General features: G+C 44.5%; 1 protein-coding gene across 3 annotated transcripts in view; it reads right to left on the reverse strand.

Annotated features, from left to right (window-relative positions):
• Positions 1-22,811, reverse strand: part of MYO1E (myosin IE) — a 189,004-nt gene that overhangs the window by 41,130 nt on the left and 125,063 nt on the right. For all 3 annotated transcript variants that reach the window (XM_027571990.2, XM_027571991.2, XM_027571992.2), the window contains 8 exons: positions 18,901-19,097; positions 16,189-16,269; positions 15,800-15,886; positions 13,274-13,360; positions 12,114-12,281; positions 10,880-10,965; positions 8,756-8,837; positions 3,488-3,594 (listed from right to left, as the gene is read on the reverse strand). In XM_027571990.2, the coding sequence (XP_027427791.1) occupies positions 3,488-3,594; positions 8,756-8,837; positions 10,880-10,965; positions 12,114-12,281; positions 13,274-13,360; positions 15,800-15,886; positions 16,189-16,269; positions 18,901-19,097 (895 nt within the window). The remainder of the gene's footprint in view (positions 1-3,487; positions 3,595-8,755; positions 8,838-10,879; positions 10,966-12,113; positions 12,282-13,273; positions 13,361-15,799; positions 15,887-16,188; positions 16,270-18,900; positions 19,098-22,811) is intronic.

The raw sequence follows: 22,811 nt of genomic DNA on the forward strand, positions 1-22,811 counted from the left end.
TGGCTGTTAATGCAAGTAGGTCAAGGCCTGAGAACTCTGCTAGAACAGCAATTCAGAACCCAGGGCAGGCAACTTTGCCAGAGCCAAACAAAAACACATTTTCAACAGGAAAAGAAAAATAAACCACACCCCATAAACTTGTGGAATGAGTAACCCTGTCCACTGAGAACTTCAATTGACCATGTAATCCCCGCCAATGAAGCACAGTGCCCCTTCATAGCCCCTAACTCTCCACACTCAGAAGAAGTGAAACCATCTGTCACACAATAAACCTGAACTGGGATGGGGGGGAGGGAGGGGCGCATCCCAGGAAGCAATCCTATATGTAATATAAATCAACACTTGACCAACAAATACCTTAGACTTTTTAACACCTGTTTATACTAATGGATCTTAAGAAGTTCCTTACTGCAATTCAATTAAGTGATGTGATTTTTTAAAAATAAATGAATAAATAAAAGGAAATCACCACTATGGGGGATTCTATGGGGATTTATTGAATAAATCTATCTCTGTTTTAATTTCTCCATTTTTTGATATTTCAATGAATCAGTTTGGATTTTATGAGAAGATAGCATCAGGGCTGGGAAACATTCGACCAGTAGCTATCACAAAATTTCTACATTAGAGAGACTTAGAGCAGAGCAATCTACACGGGGTAAGGGAGTTGTGTGCTGGGGAGGTGTTGCATGTGTAGGGGGAGGGAGAGGTTTTCATTTAAGATGATGTTTATTGGAAAGGGCCAAGGAAGGAAAGCTGGATGGGATTTGAAGTAGGGGGACAGGTGGCCTAAAGCACCCCTTAGCACTACCTCTGCTTCCAAGATTCCGTAATCTGAGGTTGCCTGTATCACCCTCCTTCTACGGTGTGTGTGTGTATGTGCACGGGATGCGATGCGGTGTGCGTGCATGTGAACGTGGGAGTGACACAGAGATAGGCAGAGGCAGGCCGACAGCGCACCCAGGTCTGGAAGAGACATTCTGTCAGACTGAAGGAGATCCCGTTCTGAAGTAACGCTCTTCGTTTAATGAGGAAGAAATTGAGGACTGAGGAGATGAAATGTCTCACTCAAACCTCTTAAGTGACAGGCCAGCACCACAAAACAGTCCTTCCAAATCCCAGGCCAGTCCTTTGCTCTAGATCAGTTGTTCTCAAAGTATGAGGCCCAGACCATCTCCACTAGCATCACCTAGGAACTTCTTAAAAATGCGCATTCCTGGGGCGCCTGGGTGGCTCAGTCAAGTGTCTGCTTTTTTTTTTTTTTTTAAGATTTTTATTTATTTATTTGACAGAGAGAGACACAGCGAGAGAGGGAACACAGCAGGGAGAGTGGAAGAGGGAGAAGCAGGCTTCCCGTGGAGCAGGGAGCCCGATGCGGGGCTCGATCCCAGGACCCTGGGACCATGACCTGAGCTGAAGGCAGACGCTTAACGACTGAGCCACCCAGGCGCCCCCAAGCATCTGCTTTTGGTTCAAGTCATGATCTCAGGGTCCTGGGATAGAGCCCTGCGTTGGGCTCCTTGCTCAGCAGGGAGTCTGCTTGTCCCTCTGCCCCTCCCCCCACTCATGCTCGAGTGCATGCATACTCTCTCTTTCTAATAAATCTTTTAAAAAATGCACATTCCTGGGCCCCACCTAGGCCCGCCGAATCAGAATCTCTGGAAGCGGGGCCCAGCAACCTGAGTTTTCACAAGCCCTCTAAGGGACGCTCTGGTGCATCCACAAGCTTGAGAACTAGTATACGAATGCTAAATAAATAAATAGACAAACAAACAAATAAATAGACATTTTCTATCTTCAGGTGGGAAGAGGTGACAGCGCTGCTACCCTCTTAGCCTCAAAGGAGAAATTGAGTGACACGTTTCAGAAATGCAGAAGGCAAATTAAGTACATCCAGGGGAATGACTAAGAAAGGGGATGGTCAGATTCCACATCCAGTTCTTTCAGAGGAACTGCGGTGGGAGTGAAGATTGCAGCGAAACGGGACGACTGCCGGGAACAAACACAGGAACTGTCAGACGGAAAAGTCATGAGAATACTTCTTCGAGCAGATTAGAAATGTTGGATCAGGGTCACACCAACGTAGAGAAAGACTGTAGAGCTTGCTAATAATACAAGAGCCATCCGAAGCTGGACTGGTCAGATACGGGGAGAGGGTCCCTCACTGGAGCCTCTATATTGTTACCTGATCATGTTTAAGAGGAATCATGGTCAGCCATTCAATAGAAAGGATGCCTGAGGAGCATGTCTCTGTGGATGAGATTCCTCAGAATATCGCGACTGACGAAACGGAAGGCTGCTACATCCCACAGCCGCGTGAGGGGAGAAAACAGACTCGGGCTGTACATGAAGTGGGAAAATGCAAACAAGGCCTAACAGCGAATGCTGGGCCCTGGGCACTTTCCTCCCCACTCATCTTGTCCGTCTTGTAACGGACCAGGTCTCGCCTGCCTGCCATGCTTAGAAAGGCTCTCACCGGCAGGATGGAAATGGACTCTCAGAGGGGGAGACTAGCAGCCATGACTCTCCCTCCTGGTCTTGCCATTGTGGAGCTCAACCTTGATACGTCACTGGGTACCTAAGTCTATCTACTTTTCTCCAAGAGAGAAAAGAAAAAAGATAGTAATTCTGTATGCTCCTGTCCAGGGACCTGACTGTCCGGTGACAATGGCAGGCTCCTCCCTCCCGTCCAGTCACCGTAAAGCCTTGCCTCAGTCCTGCTTCCTGTGTGCCCATGGATGGTGGAATTGGGCCTCTTAGGAGTGTGGGTCTGGATCCCTCCCCCATTGGATAACACTGTATTTTCTAGTCATCTGTAACATTTTCCCACTCATCACTTCCATTCTAGCCTGCAGAGCCCACATCCCCAAATGCCTGCCGCAGGAGGAATGGGGGGCCCAGGATTCCTCAGGGGTCAGAGGGGAGAGGGCTCGCTGCATGCCATACATCACACACCTCCCTGGGGCTTGGTCCCTCCCAGAGGGAGTCATCACTCTGCTCATGAACACAGTCAGTCCTCCTACTGAACCTAGAGCAGCAGTAAATGACAGATTGCTTTATAACCAGCTCTTTAGACCTTCACTCTGAACCCTGAGCTGAGAGCATGCTAGGCCCCATCCTGTGGGTACCAATGGGGAGCTAAGTGGACTAAGAATGTCCACACAGGGCCTCAAACTAATTTTAAAACCATCCTGACTCTGCAGTATTAAGGCTTTTTTTTCCCCCCGTCTGTCCCCAGACTAGCCAAGATCAACATTATAAATTGCTAATTCTGAACCGAATGGCACTGCTAACATTTTAGGAAAAGACAAGGGAAGGGGGAAAAAAAAAAAGGCCCGTTTGCCATGAAAAAGTTAAGACACAAGGACATGAAGCACATCTGAAAGCAATTTAAACTGCTTCTGCCCTTGGCATCGGGTAGCCCATCTTGAGCAGAGGGAACACGTGCGGGGCTCACCCGCCCCCCAGTCTGCCGTCTTGACCATACCTGCTTTCCTCCCAGTCTCTGGGCTTCTTGGTTTCGTTTGGTTTTATGCAGCGGATGTAGTGAGGTGTACATTTCATCAGGGTGCTCACAAGGTCGTTGGCTTGTTTCTAGAAAGGAAGAGTAACATCAGATGGAAATGTGGAACTTTCTCTCAGGCAGACCGAGGTTCAAAGGGGAGCTATGAAACTCTAGTGTGGAAATAGACAGCTAGAAATTAATCTTCGTGACAACTTGTTCATTAAGCTTGCCTCTGGTCTACTTTCTTTCTAAAGGCTCTACTGACTTTTATGATTTTAACACTTACACTCGGGTTTGAAATTAGATTTTGAAAAAACAACCAGGTCTTTTTAGTATAGTTAATAAAATAAAGCAAAACAACAAAACCAGTAAATCTTCACATATAGTTCTTTTCATGAGAAACAAGGAAGCATGCCAGTTATTAACAAATTAAGTTTATACTGATTGAGGGCCTTTGCAAACACATTGTTCTCATAAACTTTTTTTTTTTGGTGCGAGGGTGGGGCAGAAAAGAGAAATTATTTGCAAGGATAAAGCATCAAAGGCCCCTGTACTCTCTGGGCAATCCAACCAATGAAGAATCACTGTATTAAAATGATGGAAATTCATAAAGAGTGGGAGATAACATCAAAATTCTCACTTCAGGAGCGCCTGGGTGGCTCAGTCATTAAGCGTCTGCCTTCGGCTCAGGTCATGATCCCAGGGTCTTGGGATCGAGCCCTCCATCGGGCTCCCTACTCGGTGGAAAGCCTGCTTCTCCCTCTCCCACTCCCCCTGCTTGTGTTCCCTCTCTCACTGTGTCTCTCTCTGCCAAATAAATAAAATCTTAAAAAAAAAAAAAATCTCACTTCATTCACCTTCCTCAGCATGTCCTTTTACAAACCTGCTTTCTGAGTGGTAGGTAACCTGCTCCTTCACCAAATACTCAATATGAAATCATCTCTCACTTACTGGGTACCCAAAAGGAAACTGGGCTCCAGTAGAGAAAGCCACATAAATAAAGCTGGAATTGCTTATGATGCATTTCAAATCATGAGCATCTCCAACTCAGAAGAAAGAGCAGGGCTCATACCAGCATTCCCACCACTACACAGCTGAGCCCTTGTGGGGCCAAGGAGGAGGCCCAAACTCGCCTCCCGAGCAAATCAGTGTGAAGAGAGAAAACCTCTAAAGGACAACAGAGGAGGGATCTCGAAAGCCAGAAAACCATGACCAAGTCAGCAGAAGAGATCTGCCTGCAGTAGACAGCCCTCTTGCAATTAGGGCTTTGCTGTTGTCATGGGCTTGGGAAATCTGAAACCCTTGAGAAAAACTCTTGAGTATATTCAAAGCAAGAGGTTCCCTGGTGAGTTATGTTCTCCGTTTAGATGTGCAGGATACAGCATGTGTTGCAATGCTTAGAGGAAAGGACAAAGCTGTAGAGGTTGGACGGCCAAAGCAAAGCCCTGTAGTGAAAAAGAAAATGGACTTCCATCTCCTCTGTTTTTTTTTTAAAAGATTTTATTTATTTATTTATTTATTTGAGAGAGAGAGAGAGAGAATGGGAGATAGAGAGCACGAGAGGGAAGAGGGTCAGAGGGAGAAGCAGACTCCCTGCTGAGCAGGGAGCCCGATGTGAGACTCGATCCTGGGACTCCAGGATCATGACCTGAGCCGAAGGCAGTCGCTTAACCAACTGAGCCACCCAGGCGCCCCTCCATCTCCTCTGTTGACGCTGATTGTATTTGAGAACAAATCTGATGATCTTTGCAACACAGGAGGTGGAGCTGGACAGGGCCTGCTCCTCATACAGTTTCTTTTTCAGTCCCCAAACTTGTTTTTATTTTTTTATATTTTAATTTTATCAAACCTTTTTAATTTCCAAGAATAAACTTGGCAGACTCTTCAGTCCTAAGCTTTTAACAGCACACCTTTTCACCTTAGTGTGAACACACAGAGGGGCAAATGTAACCTGAGTGACCTGCCAACTGACATGGGTCTCCCTAGCTCCAAGTAGTAATGGATGACATTTACTGAACGTGCACCAGGGGCTAGACACATGGACCTTCTCATTTCTGCCTCACGATTCTAAGCAATAGCTACTAGTATTATTATTATGATTTTTTTAGACAAGGAAATGTCACCATGAAGAAAGTATTGCTCAAGATGGCACACTTAGTGACAAGCACTGAGGCATGAACTCAAGTGTGCAGCCTACCAAGTCTGTTCCTTAAACACAAGGCTATCCTGCCTTCCTAGGGAAGACAGGAGATAGTTTGGTGTGATGTAAGAGGAATTAACATAGTGAGTGAGGAGTAGATAAAGCCTTGAGGTTGTGGGGAAATTCATTTTGGCAAACAGGAATACACCTCGACCATCAAAATTATCCTGAATTCAGCTATGGGTCAACCTTAGATGTCTCCTGAGGTGGTTGGGAAGCAGCAACTGGATTTATCCGGACTCTAGACCAGGACAGTCCAGGAGTTACGACAGAAGGCTACCAAAGGCACTTGCTCAAGAGAAGCATAAGGCAAAACATTGAGACAGGACAGTGAGAAAAGGCATAGGGTGAAGGTTCCCTGTTCTACCTTCAACACAGGTTACTAGCAAGACCAAGTTGGGGTTCTGCCTCTACTATTTGCAAACTACATGACAAATCACTAAATTTCTCTGGGCCTCAGTTTCCCCATCTGTAAACTAAGTGGATTGAATTAGAAGACCTCTAATATCTTAATCTAAAGGTTGGAAAAGACATTAAAAGTCAATGAGTCCAGTCCCCGCATGATGCTTTCGCCTCCTGACGTATCCACTCCACCAGAGTCTGCTCTCACTTAGATGAAGCCGCAGGCTTGTGCACTTGGCCAGCGCTGAGCTCAGTGCAATTTCCCACGGCGTCAATCTTTGACTCTCAATGCAAAACTGGTCTCTTCCAGTCACAACAATGTAGAATTTAGTGAAGCCTCAACATCAGAAAGTGCAATTAAATACAGCATACTATGATTTATAAATAAGAAAACAGGAGTTCTCACCAAATGAGTATTCATTAATTAGATCCTACAGATCAGTTTGAAATTTTAAAAGAATTAGAATACAATAGAATACCCAACACTAAAGCTACCTTGAACATAAATTTAATTTCTCTTCCAAAGAACTCCAGATCCCTTTAAATGTGTGCACTTCAGGGATAGCATTAAGATGATACTTACTATCTGCAAAATACCGTGCACATGAGCGGTCTAAGAGATTGGCCATGGCTATGCGTCTCTAAAAGGTGTTTAAGAGGGGATTGTACAACAGGGAGAATGTCATTCCTACGTGGAGGTACACCATCAGACGAACATGGGTCACATACCCACAAAGGACGGTACGCCTAGGGTTAAGAATATGGACAGTATTACAATCGTACTTAAGCTGGCTGACTTGAGGTTGACCTCCCAAGACAACAGCCATATTTGCAGTTGCTGCAATCCTGAATATTTTAATATGCCCAGAAGGTGGCAATTTTGAGCATTCAACTAGACAAGAATATGAAGGAAAGAAAGAGGTCAAGTCTTCCAATGAGGAGAAAGATGCCTCTACCTCCATCCTCTGTTTTATAGGGAATAAGCTCAACTGAGAATCCAGACCACTTGAAAGTGAGTCATTGTAACCTTGATGATCTGGGCCCCTTGGATCTGAATGTGACAGTCTTGTGACTAGATTTTCCAGCCCAGAGCTAATCCTTATCCAGGACCTTGAAGTAAAGGCATGAGTCAGAAGCTTCACGCAGACATTACTATCTGAAGCCTCATAAGAATGGCATCTGCTCTCTGCTGTGGACTCCCGGCTCCAGTGAACCCAATCCAGAGACCGTCCCAGGGCTATTAAACGTCTCTAGGACTTAAATGTCTCATGACTGTCCCCAGTCCCAGAGGACTCTACCCTCTAGTTCAAAACTGAGCTTGCGTCTGACTTCCTCCTCCAAACCCAAAGGCTGCTCGCGCCTGGGATCTTCTCATTGCTATGAGGTCGTTTCCTTTATTCCAGCCAGTGTTCTTGCCCTCAGGGGCTGGGGAGGCAGGCTTCCATACAGGAAACACTCAGAGAAGAGAGCCAGCAACAAGAACAGACAACCACCACCATGGTGCCCAATGGCAGTGATTGTGGAGGTGGACCAAGATCTGGATGCACAGAGCCAGGGAGGGGGCACGGACATGAGCAGACAAGAGTCCACTAAGAATGAAGCCGAGCTGAATAAGTGAAGGCACAGGAGAGGGGCCGGATGGAGACGAAGCAGAGTGTAATCGGAGACCAGGTACATTCTGTGCGTATGATGTTTCCAGCAGTGCGCTACCTGCCTTAGACGGATTGCTGAATTCAAGATTACAGTCCACCCTTGAGATAGGTACAAAGATCCCCACCTTACAGATAAAGCAAAAGAGGCACTGAGAGTTTAGGCAATTTGCTGGCAATCACAAGCTAATAAAAGCCAGGGCTGGGATTTCAACACACGCGATGGACAACACCCCCCCACCCCAAGAGCGCTACTGTTAATCATTCGATGGTCCTATGGAGTATCAAACTGGGGTGGTATTTAACTGGTATGATTTTTTTAAAAAATAGTTTAGTGACTTTCTCACAGAATTACATGACTAAGTGTGTCTGACACAACCTCTAAGTTCAGAGTGTAATTAGGGACAATGAATTTCATCACACAGTGGCTTAGATAACACAGTGCACTCTCCACAGGGGCTCCCCAAAAACACTGGAGGAACTCCTTCTAGATGTTAAGACATGACCGGGCCAGATGTGCCCTTAATTTGCAGAAAGAAGGGGCTTGCAAAATCCAGTGGGGAGGGGGCTTAAACTGCCCCTGTGAGACCCAGGAGGATTCCAGGTACGTGAAGTTCCATAATTGGCAAGTGTTGGGGTCTGGTAAAAGGTCATCAAAATCCAAAATGTGGTTCTCAATCCTAAAATTTTCTCTGCTCGTTTAATGTGAATTCTTCCAGATTCCTATTAAAGCCATTTCCTCGTAGAAAGTAGCTGATTATCATCCGCTGACTGTGAAGCTATGAGGTGTTTAATGTCCATTTGGGGTTTCGGGACAGCCAAGTCCAATTCGACGTGCATCCTCTCCCTTTTTTCAAGCAGCGGCATTACGTCTGGGCATCTTCTGTAACCGGGCTGATACATCTCACTGACCTCATCCTGGCCCTGGGGTGCAGTTCCTGACTGCTAGAAAACCCTGCCTCTTACAGGCATCTATAAACCTGCCCAAATAGAACAAACCTTTATTTTGCTTCCGGCAGTAGTCGGGCGCCCCTTCTTGTCAGCTTGCAGATTTTCTGGAAATAAGGACTTTATAAAAGGCCTGGGAAAGGGAGAAAGAAAATGGATTAGCAATCAGTGGGCACCTCAGGGGCTGAAAGCCTACTTCCATGGAGAATGGACAGAAAGGCCATGCAGAAGTGCATAATCTTGGCTCCAGAAAGCTCCATCTGACTCAAAGCACGAGCCATCAAGGTGTGACTCGCGGAAATGAGCAGTGGACAAGAGAAACAGAGGAAGAATTCTAAGATCTAAGCACCTTAGCGTCTAAGCCTGGAAAACACATTTTAAAACTCTGCCTTTTGAATTTGCCCACTCACTGGAACCAAGGTATACCTTGACGAGGGGACACACGGAGGGAGTCAGTACGGGTTTGCTGCATTAAGATTAGTAAGACAGACAGGAGCTCGGGTATGTGTATGAACTGTTGGGATCCAGTGCAGATCCTGATCTGATCTAAGGCAGGGTTTCTCCATCTTGGTGCTACTGATATTGGGATCTGAGGCTGGAGAATTCTTTGTTGGGGTCGGGAGGGGTAGGCTCCCCTACACACTGTAGGATATTTTGCAGCATCGGTGACCTTTGCCTACTCGATGCCAGTAGTCCACTGTGCCTCCTGCCCCTGCAAAAAACCTTGACAAACTGCGCTTTTGAGTACAAGTCATTTTAAGCGGAATAGCAGTAATTCACCAATCCTTTGCCTGTTGAATAGATTTTCATTAGTCACTCCAATGGAGCTGCATTTGTTCATATGCACCAAGGCACGGGGCAGGGACAATGTCCTAGTAACCTCAGTGCCTCTGGTGTCTGGACACAGCCTGGTACACGGTGGGTGCTTGATAAATATGTGCTAGCTGACTGAATAAAGTCATCCGTGTAAACCGGCAATCTGACCCTCAAATTCAATTCCTCCTAAATGGCTTTGGGGCCACCTCGAATTTTCTAGGAAGTCTCCCCACAATCTACTTTTAACTTGACCAGACGTGATTACAGATTTTTGCAGCAAACATGTTTAATAAGCAACAGACCATGTCTATAGGACAGGAGTTTATGTGGGAGCATCAGTAGCTCTCAAACTCGGCAGTAATTTTAATAATAATAAAAAAAAAAATCTGAAAGCAGGTCTGCACCTGACAGGCATAAAAACCCATGAGGCAGGACTTTCGGCTGACCTGACGTTTTAAGAGAGGAGCAAATCAATTTTCTGTGTTTTCAAACGAAAACAAATTCAGGATCTCCAAAGCTAGGGCGTGAGCACGGGGAAGTACAGCACGGGGAGATGTGGGCCAGGAGAGTTTGGGCGGGCGGGGGATGGAAGAGAATGAAATGGAGAAGAACAACTTCTGGCCAAAGCCTGAAAAGCACACTTGTTTTTCTTTCTTTTTTCTTTTTTTAAATTTTATTTATTTATTTGACAGAGAGAGACACAGCGAGAGAGAGAACACAAGCAGGGGGAGCGGGAGAGGGAGAAACAGGCTTCCCTTGGAGCAGGGAGCCCAATGCGGGGCTCGATCCCAGGACCCTGGGATCATGACCTGAGCCGAAGGCAGATGCTTAACGACTGAGCCACCCAGGCGCCCCAAGGATATCCCTCTTAAGTTGCCCCTCCCAAATTTCTTGGGCCATTTTCCAAGTGGTTCAGGGACACGTCATCTCACATCCTGCTAAGCCTTTAGCCATTCAAAAAATTAAGTGACCATGGAAAATTCTTGGGATGATATTCTAAGGGCAGAGTATCACAGAACCAGAACATTCCACTCTTAGTCAGAAATGGTCATCCCAACCCAACCCCAGGGTAGTCGCCTCTCTCTGATTATACTGCTGAAAATGATGAAGCTAGGGGCCCTGAAGGGCATGCACATAGCACACAGAATCTGGAGGCAGAAGATGTTAGGGGTACATGGGATTGGAAAAGAAAAATTATTATGAAAAACCAAATTGTCCATTAATAATCTGGACCTGAGAACTCAAAGGAACTAAACTGCTGACCACTCAAATGCCACAAGTTGTTGTTGTTGTTGTTTTTAAACACTAAAAATTTGATCAAAACTACATCCCATGTCAGATAAGGCAAAATACACTTACAACTCACTGCTCTGCATAAGCTCGATCAGATCCATAAAAAGCACATCACGGTTCCTTTCACAAAAGCCAACCATGTCATAGGATACCTGGCCAAGAATGGAAAGAAATCTAGTTTTATCCTGTAAGTTTTTCACCGAACAAAAAAAATCCAAGTTGGCATAGCTATTCTTACTAGAATGTGAATATTTCCAGATGTACAATAGGGATTTCATCATGAACTGTCACATTAAGGCTGTGCATGTTTTATTTAACTTGTTAGCTAACTTACGTGGTGATGGTCTGTGGATGTTGATGAGTGGCATCCGGCTGCCTACATGGCCCAGATGATCTATGACCAGGACTCCAGCTACCGTGACCACATACCCTTTCTCTAGTTAATCCACAGGACTGTCTAAGTAATAAACTTAATTCTTTTGCTAAATTTTCATTACAACAGAATAAAAGAAAACTCCTTCTGCTCATTAATCCATTGCAATGGGACATGTCATCTGAGGTTTTGCAATTTTTTCCACAAATGGTATCATAATTGGATCAAGTCAGCCAAAAGCTCATGCTCAGGGACGCTGGTTAACAAGAGCAGATGGGATTAGGTGAGACCAGTGGATTTCCATAGGATTAGAAGACCCTAAATATCATGACCTCAACTCACTTATCTTTGTATCACCAGCACCTAGACAAAGCCTGGTACCCGGGAGGCACCCAATAATCATGCATCTTATGAGGACCAACATCAAAAGCAAGCCTTTATTTTTATTTATTTACTTATTTTAAGTAGGCTCCGTGCCTAACACGGGGCTTGAACTCATGATCCTGAGATCAAGAGTCGGATGTTCTACTGACTGAGCCAGCCAGGGGCCCCCACAGCAAGCCTTATGTATACTCCCAGTGGCACAAGCAGGTGAGGGATACAGGCTTGTGATTGTTGCAAGAGGCAAGACAAAAATCCATTCCTTCAGCAGTTAATATACACGCCAGGGCAATTCATGATTTAAAAATATGCAGTAGTGTCTACTACCCTTCGTTCTGCCTCTGCAAATACCTCATTGGTCCCGTGTTGTTGAATGAATGGATGACCGCTGAATGAATAAAATACAGTGAGGCAGATGAAGCTATACGGACATTGTTATCAGTTGCCTCATGAGAAAACAGATCACAGACCCAACGGCTTAATGAAGGCAGACATTGGGAAGGGTAACTTCTCCTATCCCGCGGGGCCCCCGTTCTCTGGACATACCTTTCCAGCATAATGGTGAATAATGAAGCCTTGGTTCCAGCTGTTGAAGTGCTCGTGATTTCCAATCTGCATCTGAAGTTTCTGCAGGAGCGTCTGATCTGCCCCCTCCCCTACTGCATGCATCGTGGCACACACGTCATCCAGGATGCTCATGATCCCAGGAGGGTTCTGATGGGACCAAGAGAGCAAAGCCCCAATTCAGCGACTGTTGAAAGCCCCAGTTCAGTGGCTTATTGGGTCTTTTCTTTAGCAAGGAAATGGTTCTCCAGACTCAAGATACCATCTTGAAAGTCAGTCTTTCCCTTTGAGCAAGAATGCCATTAATAATCCCAAATGGGAGTTAACTGCTTGGATCTAATGATGGAGCAAAGTTCATTTTCAAAAAAAAAGGTTTAACTCCCTGAAGTTCTATTCAAACTCATATAAAGATCACTATCTGTTGACTCCTATTTGTACTAAGTTGCTTTTAAAAACCCAAAAGAAAAATGAAAACATTTTCCTTTGACCCTAATTCATTTCCTAATGTTCACTTTCAGCCTGTTACCCACAGAGGCATGGTTTACATGGTTATAGAGTGGACACATTCTCTCATGCATTACTCTTTTCGCATAACATTATTTTATAAACAATCTCCATGCTTTACATAGTCTTCATACTTACTATTTTAATGGCTGTATTTTCCTGCTCTGATGTGCTATAGGTTATTTAAAGACTGAATTGTCTTTGGATGTTTTTACTGTTACCAGTTTTGGACTTTTATAAAAAACCAAACCAAACAAACAGTACTGTGGAGATCTCTGCCTACACCCTTCTTGTTTTCTTTTGGATAAATTTTAGGGCTACAGTCCTAGGAACTGTATAGATGGTCCAGAAGGCAGGGCCAATTCTATGCCTCTGCATTCTCTATGCCACCCATTTAAGTCACAGACATCTTCTCTCAGAATTCAGTAACAACTTCCATTTGTAAACTGGCATTTTATTCATATACACATGTTCATATTACTACACAGACATCTATACACACAACTGATGTCATTGCTAAAATTCTCTGCAAATCAGAGTTGTCACTTCCCCTACTCTAAAGCAATGACACAAGAGAACAAAAACCCACTTGACATAAACCTGTGTGCAGTGAAGAGACACACCAGACTGATACTTACAACTTTGTTCTCTATGAGGTCACACACAATTTTGTTATTAAAGTACTCAATGGGTGTCCATCTTATTCCCTCTTGAACATATTCTTCCTGAGGGACAGAAAGCGGGGATTCACATTATTACCCAGTGAAGACTAGCTAGAGTGCCACACAGATGACTAGTAAGGCACAGAGATCACAATGAAAGAAAAATTGGAATGCCCTTTGACATAAAATGGGAACAGAAAGGAACATTTCATTGCTTGGTAATTTTCTTTTTCTTTTTCTTTCTTTCTTTCTTTCTCTCTCTCTCTCTTTCTTTCTTTCTCTCTCTCTCTCTTTCCTTCTTTTTAAGAAAACTCTGTGCCCAACATGGGGCTCAAACACACGACCCTGAGATGAAGAGTCAAATGCTCTACCGGCTAAGCCAGCCAGATGCCTCATGCTTGGTAATTTTTAGTTTGAACCCTATGAAATTTGTTACCACACAATCATTTTCGATATTCAAACGATGGCAATTTAGTATGGCTTAACCTACAGGTCCAGTTACAAAATCATCTCTTTGAATTTAATGTAAGGACAGCGGTACGGATTAGCCTCGAGGCACCCAAAGGGAAGGCCTCTCACTCACGCGAGTTGCTCATTTAACTTGATGAACACCACCACGTTCTCCTGGTTTCCTTCCTTCCTCACCAGTCTTGCTTTGTCAACTTCTTTCCAGATCTTCACCTGATGGAGTCTCTGGACTCAATCTTCCAGCCTTCCTATATTCTCAGCCCTGCTTCTCTAGGGGATTTCAATCAATCCCATGGTTTTAAATAGAACCTGCAGGCTAATGACCCCCGAATTCATTTCTCTAGTCTAGACTTCCCCCGTGAATTCCAGGGTCATGCACATTTCATACATTAGAGTCTCTGTTCAGACGTGTCACAGGCCTTACAGATGGAACTTGTTCACTGGAGATCTGATTCGGCATTTCCCCACCATCGCCACCCAACTCTCCTAATCTCACTCTTGAGCAAATCGCCTCACCATTGGCCCTGTGATTCAAGCTACAAAGGGAGCAATCATCTTTAATTCCTCTTTCCTTCTTGGCTTCTTGCTAATTATTTTGAGCAAGTCATGCTGACTCACTTTCCAAAACACAAGCTGAATCTGACCACCTCTCATGGTGTTACTATCTCTAATGGTACCATCATTGTCTACACCCCCACCATTTCTTGCCCAGTCTCCTAACTGGTTTTTAAACTTCCTACTCCTGTTTGTCTTCCCCTCAGCCCACTCCACAAGTCTATAGAGCCTGAATAACCTTTTCAAAAACACAAATCAGACCATGTCATGCTCTGCTCAAAATTCCCCCAGGGTTTCCCATCACACTTCCTACAAAATGTGAAGCTTTTGCCACGCTGGACAACATTCCTATATGACCTAGGCTCTGCCTACATCATCCGGTCTCAGTCCCTACCACCCTTTACCCTAGGTGTTTTGCGCTAGCTGCTCTGACGGGATGGAAGGCTCGAACACCAGGGCAGAGATTTATGTGGAAACCGCTGCTCAGTGAGATTCCCAGGCAGAGGCACGAACACTTCCATAACTTAATGTCCCCCAAATAGCCTTTCACATGTATAGTGGGTTGCATGTGTCCCCCAAGATTTCATGTCCTAGAACTTCGAAATGGAAGGTTTTGGAAATAGGATCTTTGAAATATAGTTAAGCTAAGGATCTTGTAAATGAAATCATCCTGGATTGAGGGTGATCCCTTAATCCGATGACTGGTGTCTTTACAAGAGAAAGAAGAGGGAGATTTGGGCACAGAGAGACACACAGAGAAGAAAAGCCACATGAAGGTAGAGGCAGAGCCTGGAGTTACACTGACACAGAACAAAGACCACCAGGAGCCTCAGAAGCTGGAAGAGGCTAGGAAGGCGTGTGGCCCTAGGGACATTATGGTTTCAGACTCTGGCCTCCCGAACTGTGACAGAAGACATTTCTGTTGTTTCAAGCCACTCAGTTGGTGGTACGTTGTGACAGCAACCCTAGGAATCCAAAACAACATGGAACCCAGAATCAAAGGGAACCTGCCCTGAACTCTGAGGAGAAACTATAACCAAGGCATGTTCCTTCAAGTCAGAATGAAAACTACAAGCTTTGTTAAAGACACATTGATTTTTAAGGAAGACTGGGAGTAGAGCAAATCTGAGAAAACCCAAGTTTTTCCTCTGGAACACAGTCCATGCCATCGACAATTGGGGTTGGAACTAGGTTTCCATTTTCCACTTGGTCAATGAGTCAGAGTAGTAAAAGCAGCCAGTAATAAGTCCAACTTCAAAACATCATTTGCTTAAAGGAGAAAGAAACTGTAGCAGATGGTGTTTACACTTCATAGACTAAAATGTCACAACGGCATAGGGTTTTTCTGCCTGACTTTATTAAGCATATTTCCTAATACAAGACTAAAACTTGAATCTAGTACCAAAAGAGAGACTTTCCTATCTTTAAAAAAAAAACACACTGGAAATAACACAGGAGGAAAGAAGAGGGACTGCTTACCTGTTCTGCCTTTAATGTCAGCTCAATAAAAATCTGCTGTAATTTTTCATTGACAAAATTGATACAGAACTGTTCAAAGCCATTTTTCTGTGGAAAAAAAAAAGTTACTTGCATGTAATTGTTTCTGTGAAATCATTATGCAGTCATTTCTTAAGCGGTTAAGTGAAATGTTTCAATGTGAGAAGCCTTAACAGAAATGCTGGCGGCATCGGTAGACAGCAACATAGTTTATATTTAGGAGAAACTAATTTAGTAAAGGTACATGAATAACTTAAACAGAGGCAAAAAGGAACTATAGTGGGTTTTTTTCCATTACCTAGAACTGTTTCTTTTAAGCCAGATGAAATGCACCACCCTCCCACAACCCCACTTGTTCAAACTGGCCTTACCTGGAATATTTCAAAGCCATAGATGTCCAGGACGCCAATGTTGTATTCTTCATGGTCCTTCTCCATTGCTTTGTTGATGGACTAGGAGAAAGTAACCAGCATGGCAATTAACTCATTTTCTTTCCTCTCAGAAAGGGGCACACGTGGGGGAAAGGGAAAGGTACTGTCCCCAGCAAATGCTACTGTGGGCTGGAACAGAGGATGACAAGAAGAGAGGTGACTCGCAGCTTCGAAAAAAGGCTTGCTGCAAGGTCAAGTACTCTGGGAAGCCACCAGGATCCGAAAAAGCTACTGTTTTTTAACGATGAAAGCCATTAACTTCTGGCAGCTAGTTTTTCCTCAGGAAGTCTGGAGAATTGGAAGAAAATGTCATCTCGGATGGCTGAAGTAAAACCTACTTCGTATAAAGAACCAATAAGACGACATCCATAAATATTACTTCCACTGACCCCATTCAGTAGCCACGTATTGGCCCCCAACACAGCTGGGAGGGGTATCAACGTGACGACAATGTCTGGTGCTAGAAGCTTAGAGAGAGGGTGAGCCGGCTACGGATGATAATACCAATCATTATTATGAAAGTCATGAGAATATAAGCAGCCCCCGTGTATTTACCATTCACCAGTGCCCAGCTTTGCGCAGCGCTTTCCATGTGTTTCACTGAATCCTCACTATGATTTTGCCAACGACGGTGACATTAGAATCCCCAAGGCTGCCCTGGGCCAGGGGCAGGGTCTGAGGTTCCATGGAATGGCACGTCTACCACGTCTGTGTTCTGGATCACTGTGAGAAGGGACATGCAAGCCCACGGCCAGACCTAACTCGAGAGGGTGGGTGCGGGTTCCACCAGGGGCCTCAGAAAGGCAGGCGGGGCAGGCAGGGACAGAGGAGTAAAGTTCCCGGAGATGGTGAACACCTGGATGAATGTGGAAGCACCAGAGGTGTTCTCCGAGCCAAGAAAATGACGTGGCCTCTTTTGTGAGCTAATGCGTCATGACACACAGCCCTCAGCCCTGTGCCTGGCTCTTGCTCAGTGCCCAGGAAATGTTAGCTCTAGTTACATGGGGCGTCCATCTGCTTTTACCACACAAAAAATTAAGGGCAGGCAAAAAGAAAGTAAGGTAGGAAGCCCAGCCCTGGAAGGCATGGGACGGGGAAACAAAGAGATGAGAATCGTGGGTTCTACTGTCAACTCTGCATCACTCTCTTGCTGAACGGCCTCGGGCAAATCCACCAATCCCTAGGCTTAAGATTCCCTTGTCAGTAAAACTAGGAGTCTGGACAAGTTAAAAGGATGACTAATCCTTAGTATGACCCTGACCTTCCCCAGAAAGTACACAAAATAATTACCCTGTCCTGCCCTGCCCTACTCAACCCTAACCACACCTAACCACACTTTAAGCCTGATAGATGTTGTTGCCAGGATTCACACAGATGTTTTGGAGCAAATGGCCACGGTGCGCTTCTTGCCCTAGGGCTCCCCTACGGTTCTTTCTAGCTTGAAAGTATAAAAGGCAGAGGGGTAGAAGAGCTAGAACGCGGCCAAAGTACCTGGGTGTGATTCCTAGATTTATCACTTAATGGTAGTGTGACTTTGGCTAAGTTCCTTAGCCCCTCCATACCTAAGTTATCCGTAAAACGGGGATAATAATGCCTGGGTCGGGTGGTTGTGGGAAGAATCGCACTGTTTTGTCCTAAAATACTTAGAATGGCATCTGGCACATAGTAAGGCCTGCAGAAGTGTTTGCTATTTTATTCTACCATTCAGAGGCTACGATGATTAGCACAGGCTGTCCCTGGCAGTTCCATACGGTTGAGAGACTAATTTTCAGAGTCTACACATGGTGTACATATATATATATATATGTATGTATATATGCTTATGCCATCATATAAACAGTCTATGGTAGTTTTAAAATATACCTAAAAACTCTTTAATACACTTCCCTTCAAAAGGTAGAATCTAATTCTCCTCCCCTTAACGGTGGGCTGTACTTAGTAACTTGCTTCTAACGAACAGAATATGGCAGAGTGTCAATATTCGAGTCCAAGCTTACAAATTAAAAGCTTTGTGGCTTCTTCCGTGTTCTCTCTCTTAGATCACTCCGTCTAGGCGAAACCAACTGCCACGTTGTGAGGACATTCAAACAGCCCAAAAGAAGGCTCATGCAGCAGGGAGCAGAGGCGTCCTGCCTAAAGCCATACAAGCGCACCAGCTTAGGACGAGACCTTCCAAGCCTTCAGATGACTGTAGCTGCAATCATCTTCTGGACTTCAGCCTCAACCCTACGTCAGAACCACCAAGCTAAGTCACTTGCAGAAACTGTGACAGAATAAATGCTTATTGGTTTAAGCCAATAAATTTAGGGTTAATCTTTAACATAGCAATACATGACAAATACAGTATTCTAAAGCTTTAGGCTCAAGAGTCAACCAAGTTTCATGACCACGGGTCTTCCCCTTTTCTGTTCTGTAGTTCTGGCTTTACTAAATATTTTGTCCATAAGAAGCTGTTACCGTATTAATGTCTTGCTGGACAATTCTAGAAGCAAAAGTGGGATTCAATAATCCCAGGCTGAAAGGATAAAAAAGTGGAGGAGTAAGCTAATGGTTATAAGGAACAGGTCAAAACATGAAAACAAAGCCCTTAGTAGTTTTACTCTTTAGAGCTGAGCCGTGAAACGCCACCAGCGTTAACTTGCGTTTACTTACATCTACCAGGAAGTCAAAGACTCGGGCGTGCAGAGCCTTGGCGAGGGCGTCCCTGGTGTAACAGGCCTGCTCCACGTTGAGCGTCACGTGGATGGACTCCGACTTGCCTCCCCACTTGCTATCCATCTGCCGGCTTGTGAGCTTTTCTTTCAACCTGTCCTGGTTTATCCCCAGAAGATATGCAGGAAAAGCCAAAACTACAGAAAACAAAATAAAACATGACTGTCTTTCAGAATTTTAACAATTCATTTCGTAAACACGCAGAGGCACTTTTATGTGTGCACACGTGCACCTACAAGACACAAGACACCATCATTGGCCCCCCAAAAACTTTCACTCTAGTGAAGACTGCTTGTCAGCAGTCTCACACACACACCCATCCACTTTGCTTTTCTCAATTGTTCTATTACATGAGTCAATTCCTATGACGGCTGAGACTTCCAATAATACAAATCAGTGATCCAAGAAGGATGGGGAACCAATCCCCTTGCTGAGATCACAGCTACATGCCTAAAATGGACATCTCTCCAAGCTTGCAGCAAGGAAGCCCGGAAGGAAACTAAATCAAGAGATATTTCTTTGGCTCCAAAAATTGTTTTCTTCCTTTCTGGTACGGTGTTTTCATAGCATGTTGACCAAAGATGTTGAAGCACCTGGTATCAGGAAAGTAATAATGACAATATCATAATAATCATCTATTTCTTGAGTGCTTACCACATGTAGGTTTAACACAAAATGTTAAGAAATCTTGAAGAGAGTCTAGATGAGGCATGGACAGCTTACCTAATTAAGAAGCCTACTAAAAGCTGAATAGGTGATACAGGGAGAAAATAAGGTCCTGGAGGAATTTAGAACAGGAAGGTATTATGACTTGCTGGGCAGTCGAGGAAGATGTGGGACTCGGGTGGGGCCTGAAAGGATTAACAGGCTTTGAACAGATGCAGAGGAAGAGGGAAGAGGGAAGTGCAGTAGGACGTGCACAGGGGTGGAGGGAGCAGGGTGGGAGACACGGTAAAGGTGCAGGAAGTGGACCAGCATTGGCCATAGCTGGAAAGGTAGGCGGTTACAAGGTTAGGGTGAACCCTGACAGTGGAGGTCCTTGCATGGTAGGAGAAATTTAGGCTAGAGTCAAAGGGGGCCTGCATGGCTTCTGGGTGGGTGGAGGGGTGTGATTTACGAGATGTCTCTGGGAGAGGCAGATAGAGCGACACGGAGGGAACGGGTGCTATTCACCCACAGCACACCCAAGCCATCCTAAGGACACATAGTAACATGGCTTTGGTCTTTGAAGAGAAGAGCTGAATAGATGGCTTAGTAACTTATTCAGGCCATGAAACTTGCCAAGAGAGGGCCAGTGATATAAATGGATTTTCTTGATTTCTGCTCCAAACACTCTAATATGAATAAGTGACACCATTCTGGGTCATGAAAGAATGCTCAGATTTTTTGTAGTATGAATGAAAGATTTTCATGGACACAAATCCAAACTCTAAACTTGGGATATGAGTCTTCTTTTTCTGCATAAACTGTATCAACAGTTTCTGATAAAAGGATTTTGTTAAAGACTTTATGATAAGGCTCAAAAAATCACAAGCCTCCCAATAAAGAATATCTGAATTTCACAGATGGTGTTAGACTGAACGGGCTGACATTTCTCAGTAGATCCCTTCCAACGAGATTAAGTCAGTAAATGCATTTTGAAGAAGTATAATGCCAGAGCAAGGTATTTATTATCTATGCTCATGTTCTACCGAAATGCTCTGACTCGTATGAGGGCTTCCTTGTACAAAGGGCATGTGAACAAAATCAAGGCACTCATTTGCCAATGGCCAATTCCTTTAGTTTGGTTTTCATGTTAACACATATGTTTAGGAATCTGGATGGGTCTTCCACTAAATTGAAACTTAAGCTTTGCACAGGGCAAGGACAGAAGATGCCCATAAGGCAGACTAGACACATGTGTGGTTGTTGGGAGAATCAAGAGACATTTACCAAAGTGTCTGACATGTAAGAGGTCTTTACTAAGGGGAAGCTATGACATTGGTTATTACCACCACCACTAGGCAGTTAGTCAGATAACATAACATGTCTCACTTGATACAGTAGATATTATTACCAAGGGTTTAGAGTAAATTCACCAGGGCCCCTCACTGTTCACAGTAACTACACCGCAGTAAATGCCTTGATACGATGAATAATTAGCCTCCATTTGTCTGTTTTATAAAACATGGGCGTCTCCCAAGCCCCTGATCATGCTAAAATAGGGACACAGTTAACATATTTGGTAAAAATGGGGCACCAGGGTGGCTCAGTCGTTAAGCATCTGCCTTCGGTTCAGGACGTGATCCCAGGGTCCTGGGATCGAGCCCCGCATCAGGCTCCCTGCTCAGTGGAAAAACCTGCTTCTCCCTCTCCCACTCCCCCTGCTTGTGTTCCCTCTCTCGCTGTGTCTCTCTGTCAAATAAATAAATACAATCTTTAAAAATAAATAAATAAAAGTAAAATAAAATATTTGGTAAAACTTTCTGACCATAACTAAAGAAATACAACATGAAGGGCTAAGTCCTTGGGTCCTTATCTAAGACTGAAAAAGAAACATACTAATGTCTGAGTCCCCCACAGCTTCTATAGAAGAGGTCAGGAGTGAAGGACCAGACGCACTTGAAAACCAAAGCATGGAATCTGGCCAAGAATCAGAGCCACAAACTTAGGGAGACCCCTAAGAAGTTTAGAGAGGAAATCTAGTACTCGCTTGGAAAAAAAAAAAAAAATCCATGCCATGTTTTTCAAGTACAAGCTTTTAGGGCCCTGTATTTTCTTCAGTGGCGGCCCTGGTGCTGAAATTATAGGGCTGCTCATACTGACTTCCTTCAGGCTGTGACCTTCCATAAGCACGGGTACAGGTGTGGCTGGAGAAGGACATCAGTACAGAAGCTTGGAGGCTGTGGGGAGGGAGCGAGGGAGGGAGGAGGTATTAATTTCAAAATGCTGCTATAACTCTGGTATCATTAATCAGAGTTACGCAGAACATAAAAGAACCTGCTAGAAAATAATGTTGCAACACATTTTGATGATAAGAACAGATTTCTGTCATTGCACTGAAGTGTAAAGCAAAGTTGGATTAATTTTATCTGGGTGCACCTGAAGCACAGAGGAGATAAACTAAAAAGATGTAGCAAAAACAAAATGCTGTTTGACAAATCTAAAAGAAATGGCAAGGTAAATGTGGGCTGTCTTCGGTGTTGAGGTTCCGTGCTCTCTAATCCATCAGTCACATTGCAAAAAAGATGGGCATCATCACTCATACTTTCCATTGCTATTTTCATATTTTTTTTTCCCCTTCAACAACATTCACAGGTTAATATCTTTGGAGCAAGACTTGTTTCCAAAAGTATGTCATCTTACTGTAGTGACTATGGGGGATACACATGTGCTTAAGCTGAGGTTTGTTTGCCTTCTAAGCAATGTACAGGTTCGTCTCAGGAAATCCTACAGCTCCACTAGTCTAAGGTCGGGTCAATAACACAATCTGTTGTTACTGAGGGCTGTTTTGCTTTATTAGGTCAGCTGTGACAGAATCTTACCATCTTTTTCTATAGTAGCTAGAGAAAGTCTGCTTTCTTCTCTTATAAAAACACGGGCAAACACTTCCCTCTAAAAATTTATTCTACAGGAGGCACCTGGGTGGCTCAGTGGTTAAGCGTCTGCCTTCGGCTCAGGTCATGATCCCAGGGGTCCTGGGATGGAGCCCGAGCCCTGCGCCGGTCTCCCTGCTCAGCGGGGAGTTTGCTTCCCTCTCCCTCTGCCTGTCATTCCCCCTGCTTGTGCATGTGCTCATGTTCTCTCTCTGTCAAATAAATCAACGATTTTGTTAAAAAATTAAAAAATAAAAATCCATTCCATGGGATATT

The sequence above is a fragment of the Zalophus californianus genome, chromosome 6 (assembly GCF_009762305.2).
Source record: "Zalophus californianus isolate mZalCal1 chromosome 6, mZalCal1.pri.v2, whole genome shotgun sequence".
NCBI classification, from domain to species: Eukaryota; Metazoa; Chordata; class Mammalia; order Carnivora; family Otariidae; genus Zalophus; species Zalophus californianus.